Genomic DNA, 14198 nt, shown 5'->3' on the forward strand with positions numbered 1-14198 from the left:
GGACGTTGAATAATGGTTGGCAACTGACGAGAGAAAACAAGTTGATGCAAAGAGATTTGTTTTTTTAAATGAGTGATTATGGTGGTCTTAGAAAAAAAAACATCAAGTAGATTTCGATGCAGTTTTGGGTCACAATAGTAAAAGTTTTACGTTTTCCTTGGGTAATATACACTCAAGAATGTACAGAACTGTTACTGGCAAAGTAACATTTTGATGACCGAAAAATCTGAGCACAAACAAATTTGTATTTTTACAGAAAATAATCTCAATTCAGTTGCAAACCCATATTTCAAGACCCATGATATCAAGAAAATCCATGAAAAAAAGCCTGCCACCACCAAGATCTATACACTATAAAAAATACTGAAGCCGAGTCAACAGGAGTAAGCCCGTACAGTAAACTGGCAAATATGCAAAACGTGGCACACACAATCTTTCTCTAATGGTAAACCATTAGGATGTACACTTTACTTACCCTTCCAGTTCAGCTATTTTTTGATCTTTAGCATTTTTCTCTTCTTCCATTTGCTTTAATATATCTAATAATCTATCTACTTCTAGTTGCGATTTACTAACTTGATCTCTATAATGATCAATTTCGTCTTCTAAAGACTTCACCCTTGAGCCCAATTCCCCATCTTTACTGCTCTCCCTCTCTCGCTCTTCCTTCACCTAACAAGTGAAAAATGTTACAGAGTTAGGCAGGATCGAAAGTTAGGCAGAATAGCTACTGACTTGCAGAATGACATTGAAGACATTTTTTTATTTAACTAAGCTAATTTTCCAATGCTATGACAAAAATGGTGACACACCTTACTTACTGGTAATGAAGAGCATGCAGCAAATTCTACATGGCTGAGGAAGGAGTGGCAGAGTAACAAATTAAATATTTATATTCTGTGATTTGAATACAGATTCTTACCTTTGTTGATTTCACATGCATGGGAGGTTTAATAGCATGTTATTTCTACTTATTATCACAGCTATCATATATTTAGATTTTTTGTGACAATTTAAAACAAATATAAAAATTGTATGTACATGTGATAATTAATTAATATTAGGTACGACCGACTGTCGACATTCTATTAATACCAATGGGCTGCTCTAAGATGTGTGGCATCTGGCATAAATTGGTAAAGAATAATTTCTCGATTACAATCGAAGGAAACATGATCCACGACAATACCGTAGCTACAATTTTTTTCTCTCCTTTTAAAAATGCACAATCACCTTCCCGCATATGTATATACCATTTCATCACCAGGAAATAGAATTTCTGAATGCCTTGGGGTCATTCACACAAACATTCATAAAAGCTGTACTGCACGTTTCAAAATTCCTAATAGTATTAATCTCAGATTTGAATATACCTGATATTTCAATGTGACACAAAAAGAACAAAAGTTTTTTTTAGTAAAAGGATATATTTTTTTGTATGGTAAACATATGGAAGCTGTCATGAAAACTGATGTTTTTTTTTGTTTTGTCATCAACTGTTAGAAATCTGCTAAGTCACAAGTCACTTTTAAATTTTGCAATATATAAAAGAATTACAGACTAGCAATTGATTAAAAGCTAGTGAACATACCGTATAATAGGATATACTTGTATATGAATAAATATGTTTTAGATTATAGGGCATTGCAATAAAATCAACCTCAGCCAAGCAGAATATTTCTTCATATACAGGGGTACTAACATAGTAACCATAACAATATAAGACAAACAAAAAATACAAGTTAATTATAACTGTAATATCATGAAGATTTATAAAAAAAATTAATTCTTCAATAAAAAATAAAACAAAATTAACGTCCAAGTATCTGAGTTTGATCAATTGAAGGTTAGAATGCAGCAACAAGAAAATCAAAGAAAATAATGGTATGAGTACCGGTTATATGTTCTATAATGGAGCAGAAATCAGCAAGAGTGCTGTGCATGGAATACAAAATATAAGAAATTAGTTGATCATATATCTGTGCCGTTTTAAAACTCAGATCATACAGCGGGAGATGAGGAATTGAATAAAAGAGGGCAGGAGGGAAAAAACGAAATTTTTTTTTTTGAAGTAGAAAATTCAAAATAATATAATGTTGAGATTCAAAGTCTAAAAACTGCAAATACCAAAACTATTGTGAACAAGCAGCATTCTGGGAAATTAGTTTTCACTTACCCATAAACTGAATTGTCGATTTTTCTGATAACAAGCAAGCAAAAAGGACAAAGCAAGCATATCATGTGTAAGGGTATAAAAAAAAATCTAGTGATGGTTGGTTGGGTGGGTGGGTGTGTTTTGTGTGTAGTTTTCATTACAGTACATCACCATATGTAGTCTCAAAAATTGGTAGCACATCATCCATGTGGATCTGAATGTTTTATACATACATGTACAAAGCTGCATAGTCAGAAAACATTTGATATTTGAGCATTGAGCACATTGATGGAAGTATGTATGTTTGAAAAAAATATTTTACGTGAAAAGACGCTTTTAATAGTTGGAAGACTGTTGTGATAGTCTAATCACAACATTCGATCTAGAAAAGCACAAGCTTTTATAATAGTAAAATTTCTGTCAAATACAAAATTTAAAATTGATTTAGATTCAGGGTGATAACAGCACAAAAAAGCTTTTTTTTTCAGCTTACAAAATACCTTCTAATGACGCAAATAGAGTAAGCAAAAGATTTCATCATGATCAACTGTACTACTTATTCTAGAGAACACACATAAACAGACTATGGCATATCACAATAAAGATGTACACTATCTGGATCAACTACACAATAAATAATTCAGTATAAAAATCAAGTTCATACTTTTTATGATAGTTTAAAATTCATTACCTGAAATACATATTTTATAAAGTTATTTTTTTTTTAATTCAAAATGAATTGTCAGTAGTTGGGTGACTGCCAACACATGCTATTCCAAAATAATTGAATACACACATCATTTCAATCACACCAGTAAACCATCGTAACAAGTACTATTTAAAGTATACTCTCAGGCACCAATATAACATCACTTACTCGCTTTATTTCCATCTCCATCTTGGCTAAATCTTCTGACTTTTGCTGCAGTGATCTCTCCATTGTACTTAGCTTGGTATCTTTCTTGAATGCAGAACTTGTGAGTGACGATGCTTGATCCTTCAAGTCCATTAAACTTGTCTAAAAGTAAAAAAAAAAATCATAGGTAAAGGTATCCAGAAAAACATACAATACAGCCTAGGAAATTTATTAAGCGTGTTGAAAGCTGCAGTGAACAGCAGTTATGGACCCCACTTCTATTGTAAGCAAATACCGATATAATTCAAAATACCTCCTTTTCTTCTACTTCTTTCTGCAATGAATAGACCCGATCTTTCAACTCTTTTACTTGTTTCTGAAACATTTCACTTTCCTCAAGTCGTTCGGCATCTTCTCTCTCACGCTGCTCTTTAAGGTGCTCTATCATTCTCTCTTTGTCGCTAAGCGCTTCCTCCAGACTGGACACAGCACTGTCAGAGCTGCTATGATCAGTCTGCATTGACTTCATGCGCTCTCGTACGTTGGAGAGCTGTATATCCTTATCACTCAACTGTTCTTGAAGGTTATCAAGCTGCAAAAGAGAGTGAATGTTAAATCTTTGTATTTAACATTCTACATGTTGTTATCTTTCCATTGTAGTACTAGGTTGGCATTCTGATGATGATTTTTTAGAGCAGAAACATAAACTGTGCCAGACAATTTTGTTGTTGTTGTTGAAACCCCTAAAAGTTTGAAAATTTTCATACATGTATTTTTAAAATCAAGGATTAACGCATAACTGCAGTATGTTTATTATTTCTGGGTGACATGCACATTCCAATAAAATATTTTTTGCTTGATTTTATTTTCAATAATAGATCATTTTCCTTTCACTGAGATCCAACATTACCGGTATGTGTGAAATTAAATGTAAAAATGCATCCTCAGAAAAATTTGCATTCCAATATTGAACCAAAACATTTTTTCTAGTTTAGTGGTCCATCTTTGACACTTTATGCAAGATCTAGCACTGACAGAAAATCACCTACTTGGCGGATTGAATCATATAAACTTTTACTGATTACATGTAAAGTTGGCATGCAAAATATAAATTATAACTGAAAACACAGTATATTGTACAGTAATTGAAGGCACTAGAGAATACAGAGACAGACAATTGCGACAACATCAAAGTAAAAAAAATTATGCTATGGTGCATCACACTAAGCGTTCCTGTGCTTACAAGTCAAGAATTGCCATTCCACAAATATGTTCACAACAGACGAGTTTATGTATGACTCTTCACATACTGTCGGCATGTTTTTAATTGAAAATTGATGAATAAACACAAATCATAATAGACCATTTTCCGTACACTGCGAGAATCACGCGTTATGCGTGAAATCGAACGTAAAAACAGGACAAACAAAGGTCATAGCGTCGTAGTCGCGTCAAACATCGCGTGGGATTCGACAAACGCGAAAGTATTTCGAGGACATTTCCATGCTTAATAATGTGCTGTCCACATTTGATGATAGGCAATTTCGATTAAGTGAGGGTATTCGGAAGCCATATTCCTCTGTCGAAGATTGGCCGGTCAATGTAAGCTACGAAATAAAGAAATTCTAGTTCAAAATCAAATCGTTCGATTTTTGCGGCAGACGTTCGACGCGCGTTCTCGCGAGATCTCTCAATTGTTCGGAAAATCACCTATTTCCTTGCACAGAGTAACAAAACACAGTTGTGTAAGCTGTTTTGAATAATGAAGTATCAAGTTTATCTTCTGAAACTCATAATGCATCTACGTAAGCATATTTTGAAATTAGTCTATCAAAGAAAAAAAAAAATTATAATTTTTTTTAAATTTTGTATGTTTCTGATGTAACTTGTCTTGTAATTTTCGAACATAATCAGAAATGTTATTACATTATAGAAAAGACTGCAGTTGCCTGTCTCACTATTCTGTAGCATCTTTGGTGCTACGAAAATCGCAATATCAGTATATTTTGCAAATTTAAATACTCAAAAGACAGCGATTCTGGTGATAGGAAAAACTGATGTGTACTCAAGACAAGCTGACATTTATATCATAAAAGTTGTCTTTCAACTTGATTTTCACAAATGCAACCACAGAAGAATGAGAAGACTGATTACATAAGCAATGAGGTGTACAATTCAAACATGGTTAACAAACACTGCTATTGAAAACAAATGAAACATTATTTCACATTCTATGAAAGTTACGAAAAAATGCAATAAAAGAACAGTATATTTCACAAATACAATCTCAGTTATAAAAAACTGCAGTTATTTTACAATATACTGAATTGTATTATCAAATCCATGCATAATTACAAAAAAAAAATTGAAGAAAAAAAAAACGTCTGGTAGAGAGTAAAAGCAGTGGCTTTATTTCATGAAATGAGAACCAAAAGCAAAAATAAAACAATTCAACTATGACGAACATTTGAACAAAACTGGGATAAATGACAGGGGAGTGGGAGGGGGGAGGGAGGGGTAATGGTGGAATAAAAAGCGACGAAGTATGAAATTATCTTTCACCTTAATCTGAAGTACATTTATTTTTCTATCCTTGATATCCAGTCTATTTGGCATCTCAGACAGCTCAAAACATAAATATAAGAATTCATTTGTGAGCGATATTGCAGTGAGGGGGGAGGGGGTTAAAAGGGTGAACAGCTGGTGGGTGGGTGGTTGTATGCTGATGATAAGTGCAATATAGCAAAGTATATGTGGTAAGTATAGGGGTAAGATTCAGTGACATGTGGGGCATTGTGACTTGTGCATAACATGCTGTGTTAAGTGAAATAACACTAGTATTGTGTGAGATGTCCAATCAGATGAAGCAGTGTGTTAGTAGAGTGAGCAGCCTGGAGTTTCAGAAGTTGATTTTTATTATAGTATTAAGATGTACCAGTAAGTAGGTTGGGGTGATTGTATCCCATATAAAAGAAGATACTTTCGTACAAGATGAACACTGGGAAGACAAATACATCTTGATTTCTTCACACTTTCTTTGTTTCGGTTTCAAGTATGATTTAGCAAGAGGTTGTCACATCAGTAAAAGTCAAATTGGAACTGAAACATTCACCTATATAACCAGCAAACCATTGACTTAGTGAATTCTGATACATTAAAATTAATTGTTTGTGTGCAGGCAATACACCATTATCAAAGCAATTCATTCACTACCCGCAGGAACAAAGATTTTGAGATAAGTGACAGTCCTCAGAGTAAAGCTTTATTATACAGACATGCAAAAGTGCTCTACACTTAGACTGAAAACGAAATGAAAGGTGTTCATTAGTTTCCACATTATGTTAGGTTAAAAAAGCAGTATTTTCAATTTTATGCTGTATGTTCATTGCAGTACAGTAATTAGTTTTTGCCGAAAGACTAAGCAAGTTTTGATATGCAAGGAGTGACCCCCTAACACTGTGGATAATCAAAATGCTGGGTAGAGCTCTGTAGAGATGAGTCTCTTCATTTACCAAATCTAACCTTACCTTTCTCTGGATGACGTTAATTTTTCTATCTTTAATGTCTAACATATCTCTCAATTCACTTATTTCATTATTGAACTGACTCCTCTCCTCACTTAGGCTACTGATCTGTTTGTTTTTCCTGTCAATGAACGCCTCTTTTTCTTCTATTCTTGCTCTCAGTGCTTCAACCTGAAAAGAGAAATTTGGAATCTAAATTTCAAAACTTAAATAAATGGCTGATGAGCGATTCTAAAACACCAGGTGAAACTTATCACACTTCCAAAAGATAGTTATTTGATAAATAAACCATCAATATAGTAAAATAGTGTTGTTTGCACTGATTATCAAAAATCCTTGTGCGAAATTGTTGGTTATCTATGCCCCAAGAAAATATTCTTACATCTGCTTGTAGCATGTTGGAATGTTGTTCTTTAGCAGCAAGTGATTCTTTCAAGACATCAAAATGTGCCTGCTTATCAGACAATTGAATTGTCAACGTGTCTAATTTAGTCTTGGTTGTCTGTAAGTCAGCATGTTTCTGAGCCAGGTCGCTTTTCAGCTGATCAATCTGTAATTTAAAAAGAAAATACAGCTATATGTAGGTCTCTGATTGCTGACTATTTTAGCATGCAATAAATCAGTGTGAAAACGAACCATGCAGCGTTTGCTAACAAAAGATGTAAATATTTTGATATAAGCAATCTAATCGGTGAATGCCAAATCAAAAAAAAAAAAAAAAAAAACAGCCCAATGATCTGAAATTAAATGAAATTCGCATTTTTGTAAAATGTCAAACCCTTTAACTAAGTATTGACCTTTTCACATGAGTGCTTGTTCACCAAGCAAAAAAACAGATGAAATACCAAATATAATTGAATAAAGTCTCACACCTGTCTTTTCATAAACTTGGAATGACCTCTGTATTCTTCTATTTGCTTTATCTCCTCAGTCCTTTCCTCCGGACTAATAGCACCACTGGAACGAAGTTTGGAAAGTCTCTCTTCAAGTTCTTCTACTTGGCTTTCCAAAGCTGCAATTTTGCCATCCTAGATGATGACAAATAAAATTAATGTTATGAATTTAACAACAAGGTGATTACCTTTATACAATGAGCTGAACAAAAAAAAAAAAAAAAAAAAACTGCATGAAGTCTCACTTGTAGATGGCGAGTATTCCACCTTCTTTTCCCCATATATTAGTAAACGATTCATATATTAGTATATGATAGGGCAAGGTGTACACCATGTATAAGGAATAGGGGGATGGAATAGAACTCTACAAATGAGTTGAGTGAGGAAATGCTGGATAGTTTTGACTGGAATGAACAGAGTATTTTACCACAAGACATCAATCGATAGCACAAAGAACATATTTTTTTTTTAAATAGCTTAAAAAAGAAGGTTGGAAAAGATATGCAACAATGGATGGGAAATTATATAACAAATGCTATTGAATGAATTTATTTCTAATCACGACAAATTAATAACAGTCAAGAATCATTGCATTCCGTCTCGCCTGCTTTTTCCACGGTCGAACAATTCAACACTTCAATGACAAGACAATTTTAATTTTTTTCTTTGGAAAAAGGAAAGATTATACAGATTCATGCAGAGTTATTGGAAATATTAAACAAAACATTGATTGACCTTATGTGCGAAAGGTGCATACAAAAAAAGCAGGCAAGAAGACATCATGTGACAACCACATGACCATCACATGATTCATCATATGACCAATCAAATTTACAAACTGATACCTTGACTTCTATGATAGTTTTAAGAGCTGTAGCTTTAGGAGAGTCTTGAGACTGCAAGGATGAACCAAGCTGTCGTTCTAATTTCCTACTTTTCTCAGCGTTAAGTGCTAGCTCCTATTCACCAGTAGTAGATAAAAAAAAATAAATCCAATGCAGAAAGAAAGAGAGGAATTATGCTAAGAGGGGAGAGTGTCAGTCTTACCGGTCATGCTAACAAGAAACTGGATTAGTAGGAATACAGTTGAACGAGACTTTGCAACAGAGTATTACAATTAAGAGAGTTAAACTTGAAGGTGTTACTGTTATTTCCACACAAGACATGTAAGATCCTGGAGTGTTCACACTGTGGGGTTTCAATGAAGCATCGTGTGGGGTGGGGGTTAGGTCAGTGCAGGGCAGGGCAAAAGTCACAAAAAGGACAGGTTGTCTACAATTGTATGTGTATGTGTACCTGTAGTTATTTACTGACATACAGTTTGCATCCCCTCCCCACAGTGCGCATTCTAAGACAGACACAGAGTCAGAAGTTTGAACACTCAACAGTTGCTGGGAAAAAAATGTAACACTAAGTTTTGTTAGCAAGTAAAATTTCCAAGAACGAAAAGTATAGCTGGATGTTTCAGCCAGTTACAGGCAGTTTTAGCCAGTTACAGGCAGATGTAGCATATACATTACAAAGGTCAATACAAGTACCGGTAATATTACATGTATAATGATTGCGATTATTTGTTTATATGACCTTCTTTCTTCTTCTGGAGATCCGCTTTTAACAGAGAGAACACAATCCATGGGGGCGGACATCCGGGCATTTTCTACCGCCTGGCAACCCTTGCGGTGAAAACAAAGACCAAAAACTCGCAGAAAACGGTACTTTGCGATGGTTGTTGAGAGTCCCCTGAACAGTGTAACAAGATTAGCCCTACGTGTGTAACATATATGAATTTGGTTGTTCAGGATTACTTCAAAGTTGAGTTTGTGTTGTTTTCTCGAGTTTTCACCGGCTCCACCGGCCTTCCACAGCAGCACGCACAGAGCCCATAGAAATGCATGTACAGTGGTGCGCGTCTTAGCAACGTGGAACGTCTTGTGACGTAGCTCCGCCCCCCGAGGATAGGAGCAGTAGGGGTATTTCCCCTCTCAATCATGAACTCATACTTTCGTGAAGTATGTTCATATTCTCTGGAATGATTTCCTGTGCATTTTGAACACAGACATTAATAAAATTACATATTTATTTACATTTGTTTAACTACTACATGTGATTATGCATCGATAGTGGGGATAGACAGCAAGAAATAAATCAGCATTTGAAAATCAACCTCAATTACTGTAAGGCACTAATAATTCGCAAAGCAACCTTTTTGAATCTGTGGCACATGTTGGGGCAATCTGCGAGTGTTAAAATAGACAGTCCTTATAACTGAATAAGGTAAAAGGTAATAGATGTTATTGTGATAGACTGACTAAGCCTTTGCAACTTAATTTCAAACTAAATCTCCACTGGGTGCTAATGTGATTAACAGCTTCCAGATATGCTACAAACAAATGAAAGTTAAACAAGTTCAGACAGGTATCTTGCAATTCATGTATTTTTGTTTACGTCACTTACCAATCCATATATAGCAAAATATACATTGTAATAATTTATAAAGCAAATTAAAAAGCTCCTTATTAAAAAAAAAATCAAAAAAAAAAAATCGAATATTAAAATATTAAACTTTCCTGCCTCTGTTCATAATAAGTTGGGATGCTTCTGACTATACATAGAAAGTAGAATGTTTCAATGTTTAGAATCACAAATGCTGACATTATGAAATCTCAAACGATATTTGAAATGTTTATGTAAAGAATGCTGAGACAACGTGTTACAACAAGCACACAAAGCATAAATTGCCATTTTACACTTCACATTTCTATGAGAATTATTAATTGAATTCTTGGAACTTAAAACTACAATAGGTCAGACCATCATATGCTTCAGACCTAAAGTTAAGATTAAAATAAAAGCAGTCTTAACAACATCACTGTACAGAACAAGGTGAAGATTAGATGTATGTGACTGGAATACTGATCTGCACTAAATATAATAACTTTCATTTGTTATCACAAAATTAATTAAATATTAATACTTGCTATCATTACTCCAGGTGAATCAATAGGAAAATCAATAACATGTTCTGGTGTGATCTATTGTATTTGTATCTTGGAAAATGTGAAAACTACCTAAAATTAGTAAATATTTGTGAATACCTGACATGTATTCTATACCTGTACGACAATCAAACAATGTAACTTACCTGTTTATAGTTACCAATTCCTTTATCTTTCAAAGCAATTTTATGTTCTAATTGTGTGACTTTGGCTTCACTTTCAATGAGTCGAGTTCTCAGTCTATCAAGTTCTCGGTTCTCTTCTAGACTCTGTACCGGTAAACCTTTACTCTGCAGCATTTCAAGCAGCTTTTTAATCGACTCGTCTCGTGCAGCAAGAGTTTGTTTCTGCGTATCAATCCTCAATTCCATCTCTTCCAAAGTTTTTCTCAGTAAGAAGAGCTCTTTGACTTGTCGTTCTTTTTCGGTTTTTAAGCTCAGTATCTCCACGTCCTGGGGACTGCTCGAAAACGACACAAGATCTTCCAAGTGATGTTTCAAGTCACGCTGGGTGTGTAATTCATCTTGAAGGGATTGAATGGTTTTTGTCAGCTCCTTTAAGATAAAAACAACAAGAAATTTGAGAAATATAGTGTCTGTGATCAGTGCCTAAAATATATATTGGTGTATGCAGAGCTTTGCTTAAGGTAGAGATGCAGGTTCGTGGGCACTTGGGAGTGAAATTTTTTTTTTAGCTTTTTATTATCCAAACAGTCATTGCTATAGATTTAAAATTTTGTAGAATTTTGAATAGTGGGACCATGGAACTATAAACCACAGGAAGAACAACCACTTTGTTTCCTTTGAACTATGATAGTTGCCACGATGTCCAACGTTTATTTTGACTGTTTATTTCGTTGCTTTAAAAAATAAGCCAATTTACGCAAATGAACGTTAATCTCCAACTATCAGTCATTTTCGGAGTCAATCGGGCTACTTCGGCAGATCAAGTGATCGAGTTGTTTTGGTTATAGCATAAAAAAACAATGGCGCCAAGACAAAAATGAGCGACATTCAACGGGAAAAAAAACACATTGCCATATCTGGCGATCGAAGAGAAACATGGAATAAGTCGGGATATCTCGACAACAAACGGCATACCAAACCCCATGTTTCGCAAACTCTTGCAACCTTATTTTTTCGAGGGTTGAAGAAAAAAAAAGTAATCCAAAAACGACATTGAAAATGATGAAAACTCACTAAACTCCGACCCGTTGCACGACTTAATTCCGGTACACTGAAGGTCACCCTGCAGACCGACTTGTTTGCGCATGAATAGTGAACGAAATATTTTACTGAGCAGATATGAAATATGTTTTTTCAAGTTTTCCGTTCCCAGCAAAGCGATTGATACAGGCGTATCGGCGGCAACTAACATGGAGTATGACTAATGTTGTGGAAACAAAAGCAAAAGCACTGTAAGATAAGACAAAGATTTTTTTAATCCTCTTAATAGTTTCGTTGTTCTTCCTGTGGTTTATAGTTCCATGGTGGAACATACTCAAAAGACGATTTTAAAATATAGATAACAGGTAGACGCTTTGACCTTTTGTTTTGAAATTTTCACAAATGATTGACAATGTGTTTATCTTCAAAACGCTGTTGGGGCATTGTTTTTGGTTGAGCAGTGTTACAACAATCGTACAGACAACTAGCCTGAGTGTTAATTTATGCATAAACTTAAATTAGTGAAATTTGAGTTGCTGCCCAGCAAAATTGACAACTGGTAGACAGTACCCGTAAATCAATTTTGACAGGAAACAGAGGCATGGTTTAGAAGCTAATTTTTTTTAAATCACTTGTAACCAAAAAAGCACATTTTTGTGCATATTTCTAACTACAGTGTGCATAAAAAAAAAAATACTTACAAAATTTTTAAATTCATACAATAAGTTTTGTGGACAAGGGAGGTCATTTTGGTTTCCTAATTAACTAATTAAAATACCTGTCAGGTAAACTGCATCTCTACCTTAAAGTTGCATCATTTTCTATATTTCTATATACATATATTAAAGTAATTTGCATCATATACCAAAATAAATACTGTAAAATACTATATTTTCACTTGGAGTTGATTTTACTTTATATATTAAGGTAGAAGCCTACTCATAAATTAAAATACCCCGAATTTATTCATTTTGCAATATAAGAATATTAACCTAAAAAAAGTTGGGGGTCACCAGCCTTTTTTTTGAGAAATTGATGGTTGTATTTTAGTGGAAAGTAGCCATTTTTACACTATTATGACACTTTTACCACAGGTTCATATGGCAGAGATAATATACAATATCTCAAAATCTAGCCTGGTGACATAGGCTGAAAAAATCATATATTGTTAATGATGGAGTACTTTTTGTTTTTCTGAATTATTTAAAAAATCTTCTGTTCTAAAAATAGCAATTTTCAAGATATATTAGTACACATTTCTCAACAATCTTAACTGTAACACACAAAATAATGCTATTTCATTGTACCATGGGACATTAGCTTCATGATTGTACATAAGAAACTAATGAACATTGTCATGCGATTTATGACCAATTTTGTCAAAAATTATGACTAGGCTTCTGCATGGAATTATTCAGCGAAAAATAAAATCCTGTAAATATACCTTTTTTCCTATATTTTACATTCAACTTGTCAAAAAAAATCAGTGAAAATAAATTCTATACAAAACACCCACAAATTTTTTTTTCTGCAAAAATTAATTCCAGCTAAAACAAAGTATTTACAGTAGTTGTTTGCAAGATGTGTACAATTCACAAATTATCATTTTATGACTCAAGTTAGGTCACATATAGAAATTTAACATGAGATGAGGAAATCGCTACATTCGCATTACAGGATCTCAGAATGTTGCGCAATTTCTTTGGTGAGGGATTACAGCAGATGCATTGACGTTAGTTGGGATCTATCCGCTTAGATTATTTTTGACATGTTTCGACTGTTCATATACATGTACATGTTTCAGGATGTGCCGACTTAGTCTCGACTATCATGATGTGCCAAGAACTTTAACATGAACCCCACTACTATAACCTTACAGCAATTAAGCCTTGTGTATATGTACATATACTAGGAAACGTACATTATGAACTCCTCAAAGACTGAGGACTTCGTGATGTACATTATACTATAACCCCAGGGGTGATTCCTAGAAAAACATGTTAAAGGGATGGGGTTAAATGGAATGGGTTGGATTGGATAGCAGTACACAGTAACACAGTGTAAAGCAATTCACCAGTGGGTTTTGAGAGTAATTTTGAGTAAATAATGTTAAGAAATCAGAACTTCTTATCAAGAATTGTCCAATTGTTTATTTTTTTGGAAATTAAGAAACAACATTTAGCTGGGATCTTCAAGATATGGAGTCAATGACTTTTGCAAGAAGTTATCCTCACTATCTAATCAATTTTTTTTATAAAATCTTGATTTTACACAAGTACGATTATATTTTACACAATGACAGTCAAACACATGAATACTGGTACCTTTGTACAGTGGAGCATAGACAGTGAGCATAAATATTCCAGTCTAGTCTTGAGTAACGGTTTGACGGCAGCAGGGACTTTGACGGTAGACATGATTGCACACAAGCTGAACCAAAAATGAATATCAACACGGTTTCACCTTCTAAGAATGGAGTATTACTAAGAAAGTATGTGGGAATTACCACAATTGACAGTGGGATTTTATACCAGGAAACCAAACAGGAAATAGACTATTGTATTCAGGAACTATTAAACATGTGCGGGGAGGTCCATTTATGGTTTAC

General features: G+C 34.1%; 1 protein-coding gene across 8 annotated transcripts in view; it reads right to left on the minus strand.

Annotated features, from left to right (window-relative positions):
* LOC100374828 (ELKS/Rab6-interacting/CAST family member 1-like) overlaps nt 1-14198 on the minus strand; it is a 60652-nt gene that overhangs the window by 17234 nt on the left and 29220 nt on the right. For 5 of the 8 annotated variants that reach the window (XM_085496908.1, XM_085496913.1, XM_085496912.1 and 2 more), the window contains 9 exons: nt 10571-10978; nt 8274-8387; nt 7408-7563; nt 6918-7085; nt 6539-6706; nt 3325-3603; nt 3033-3173; nt 2177-2200; nt 476-672 (listed from right to left, as the gene is read on the minus strand). In XM_085496908.1, the coding sequence (XP_085353034.1) occupies nt 476-672; nt 2177-2200; nt 3033-3173; nt 3325-3603; nt 6539-6706; nt 6918-7085; nt 7408-7563; nt 8274-8387; nt 10571-10978 (1655 nt within the window). Of the gene's footprint in view, nt 1-475; nt 673-2176; nt 2201-3032; nt 3174-3324; nt 3604-6538; nt 6707-6917; nt 7086-7407; nt 7564-8273; nt 8388-10570; nt 10979-13914; nt 14049-14198 lie in introns of those variants that run through there. The other 3 variants (XM_085496915.1, XM_085496914.1, XM_085496910.1) reach the window with 3 other exon arrangements.

Source organism: Saccoglossus kowalevskii, chromosome 3, assembly GCF_978046115.1.
Source record: "Saccoglossus kowalevskii chromosome 3, keSacKowa6.1, whole genome shotgun sequence".
Classification (NCBI taxonomy): domain Eukaryota; kingdom Metazoa; phylum Hemichordata; class Enteropneusta; family Harrimaniidae; genus Saccoglossus; species Saccoglossus kowalevskii.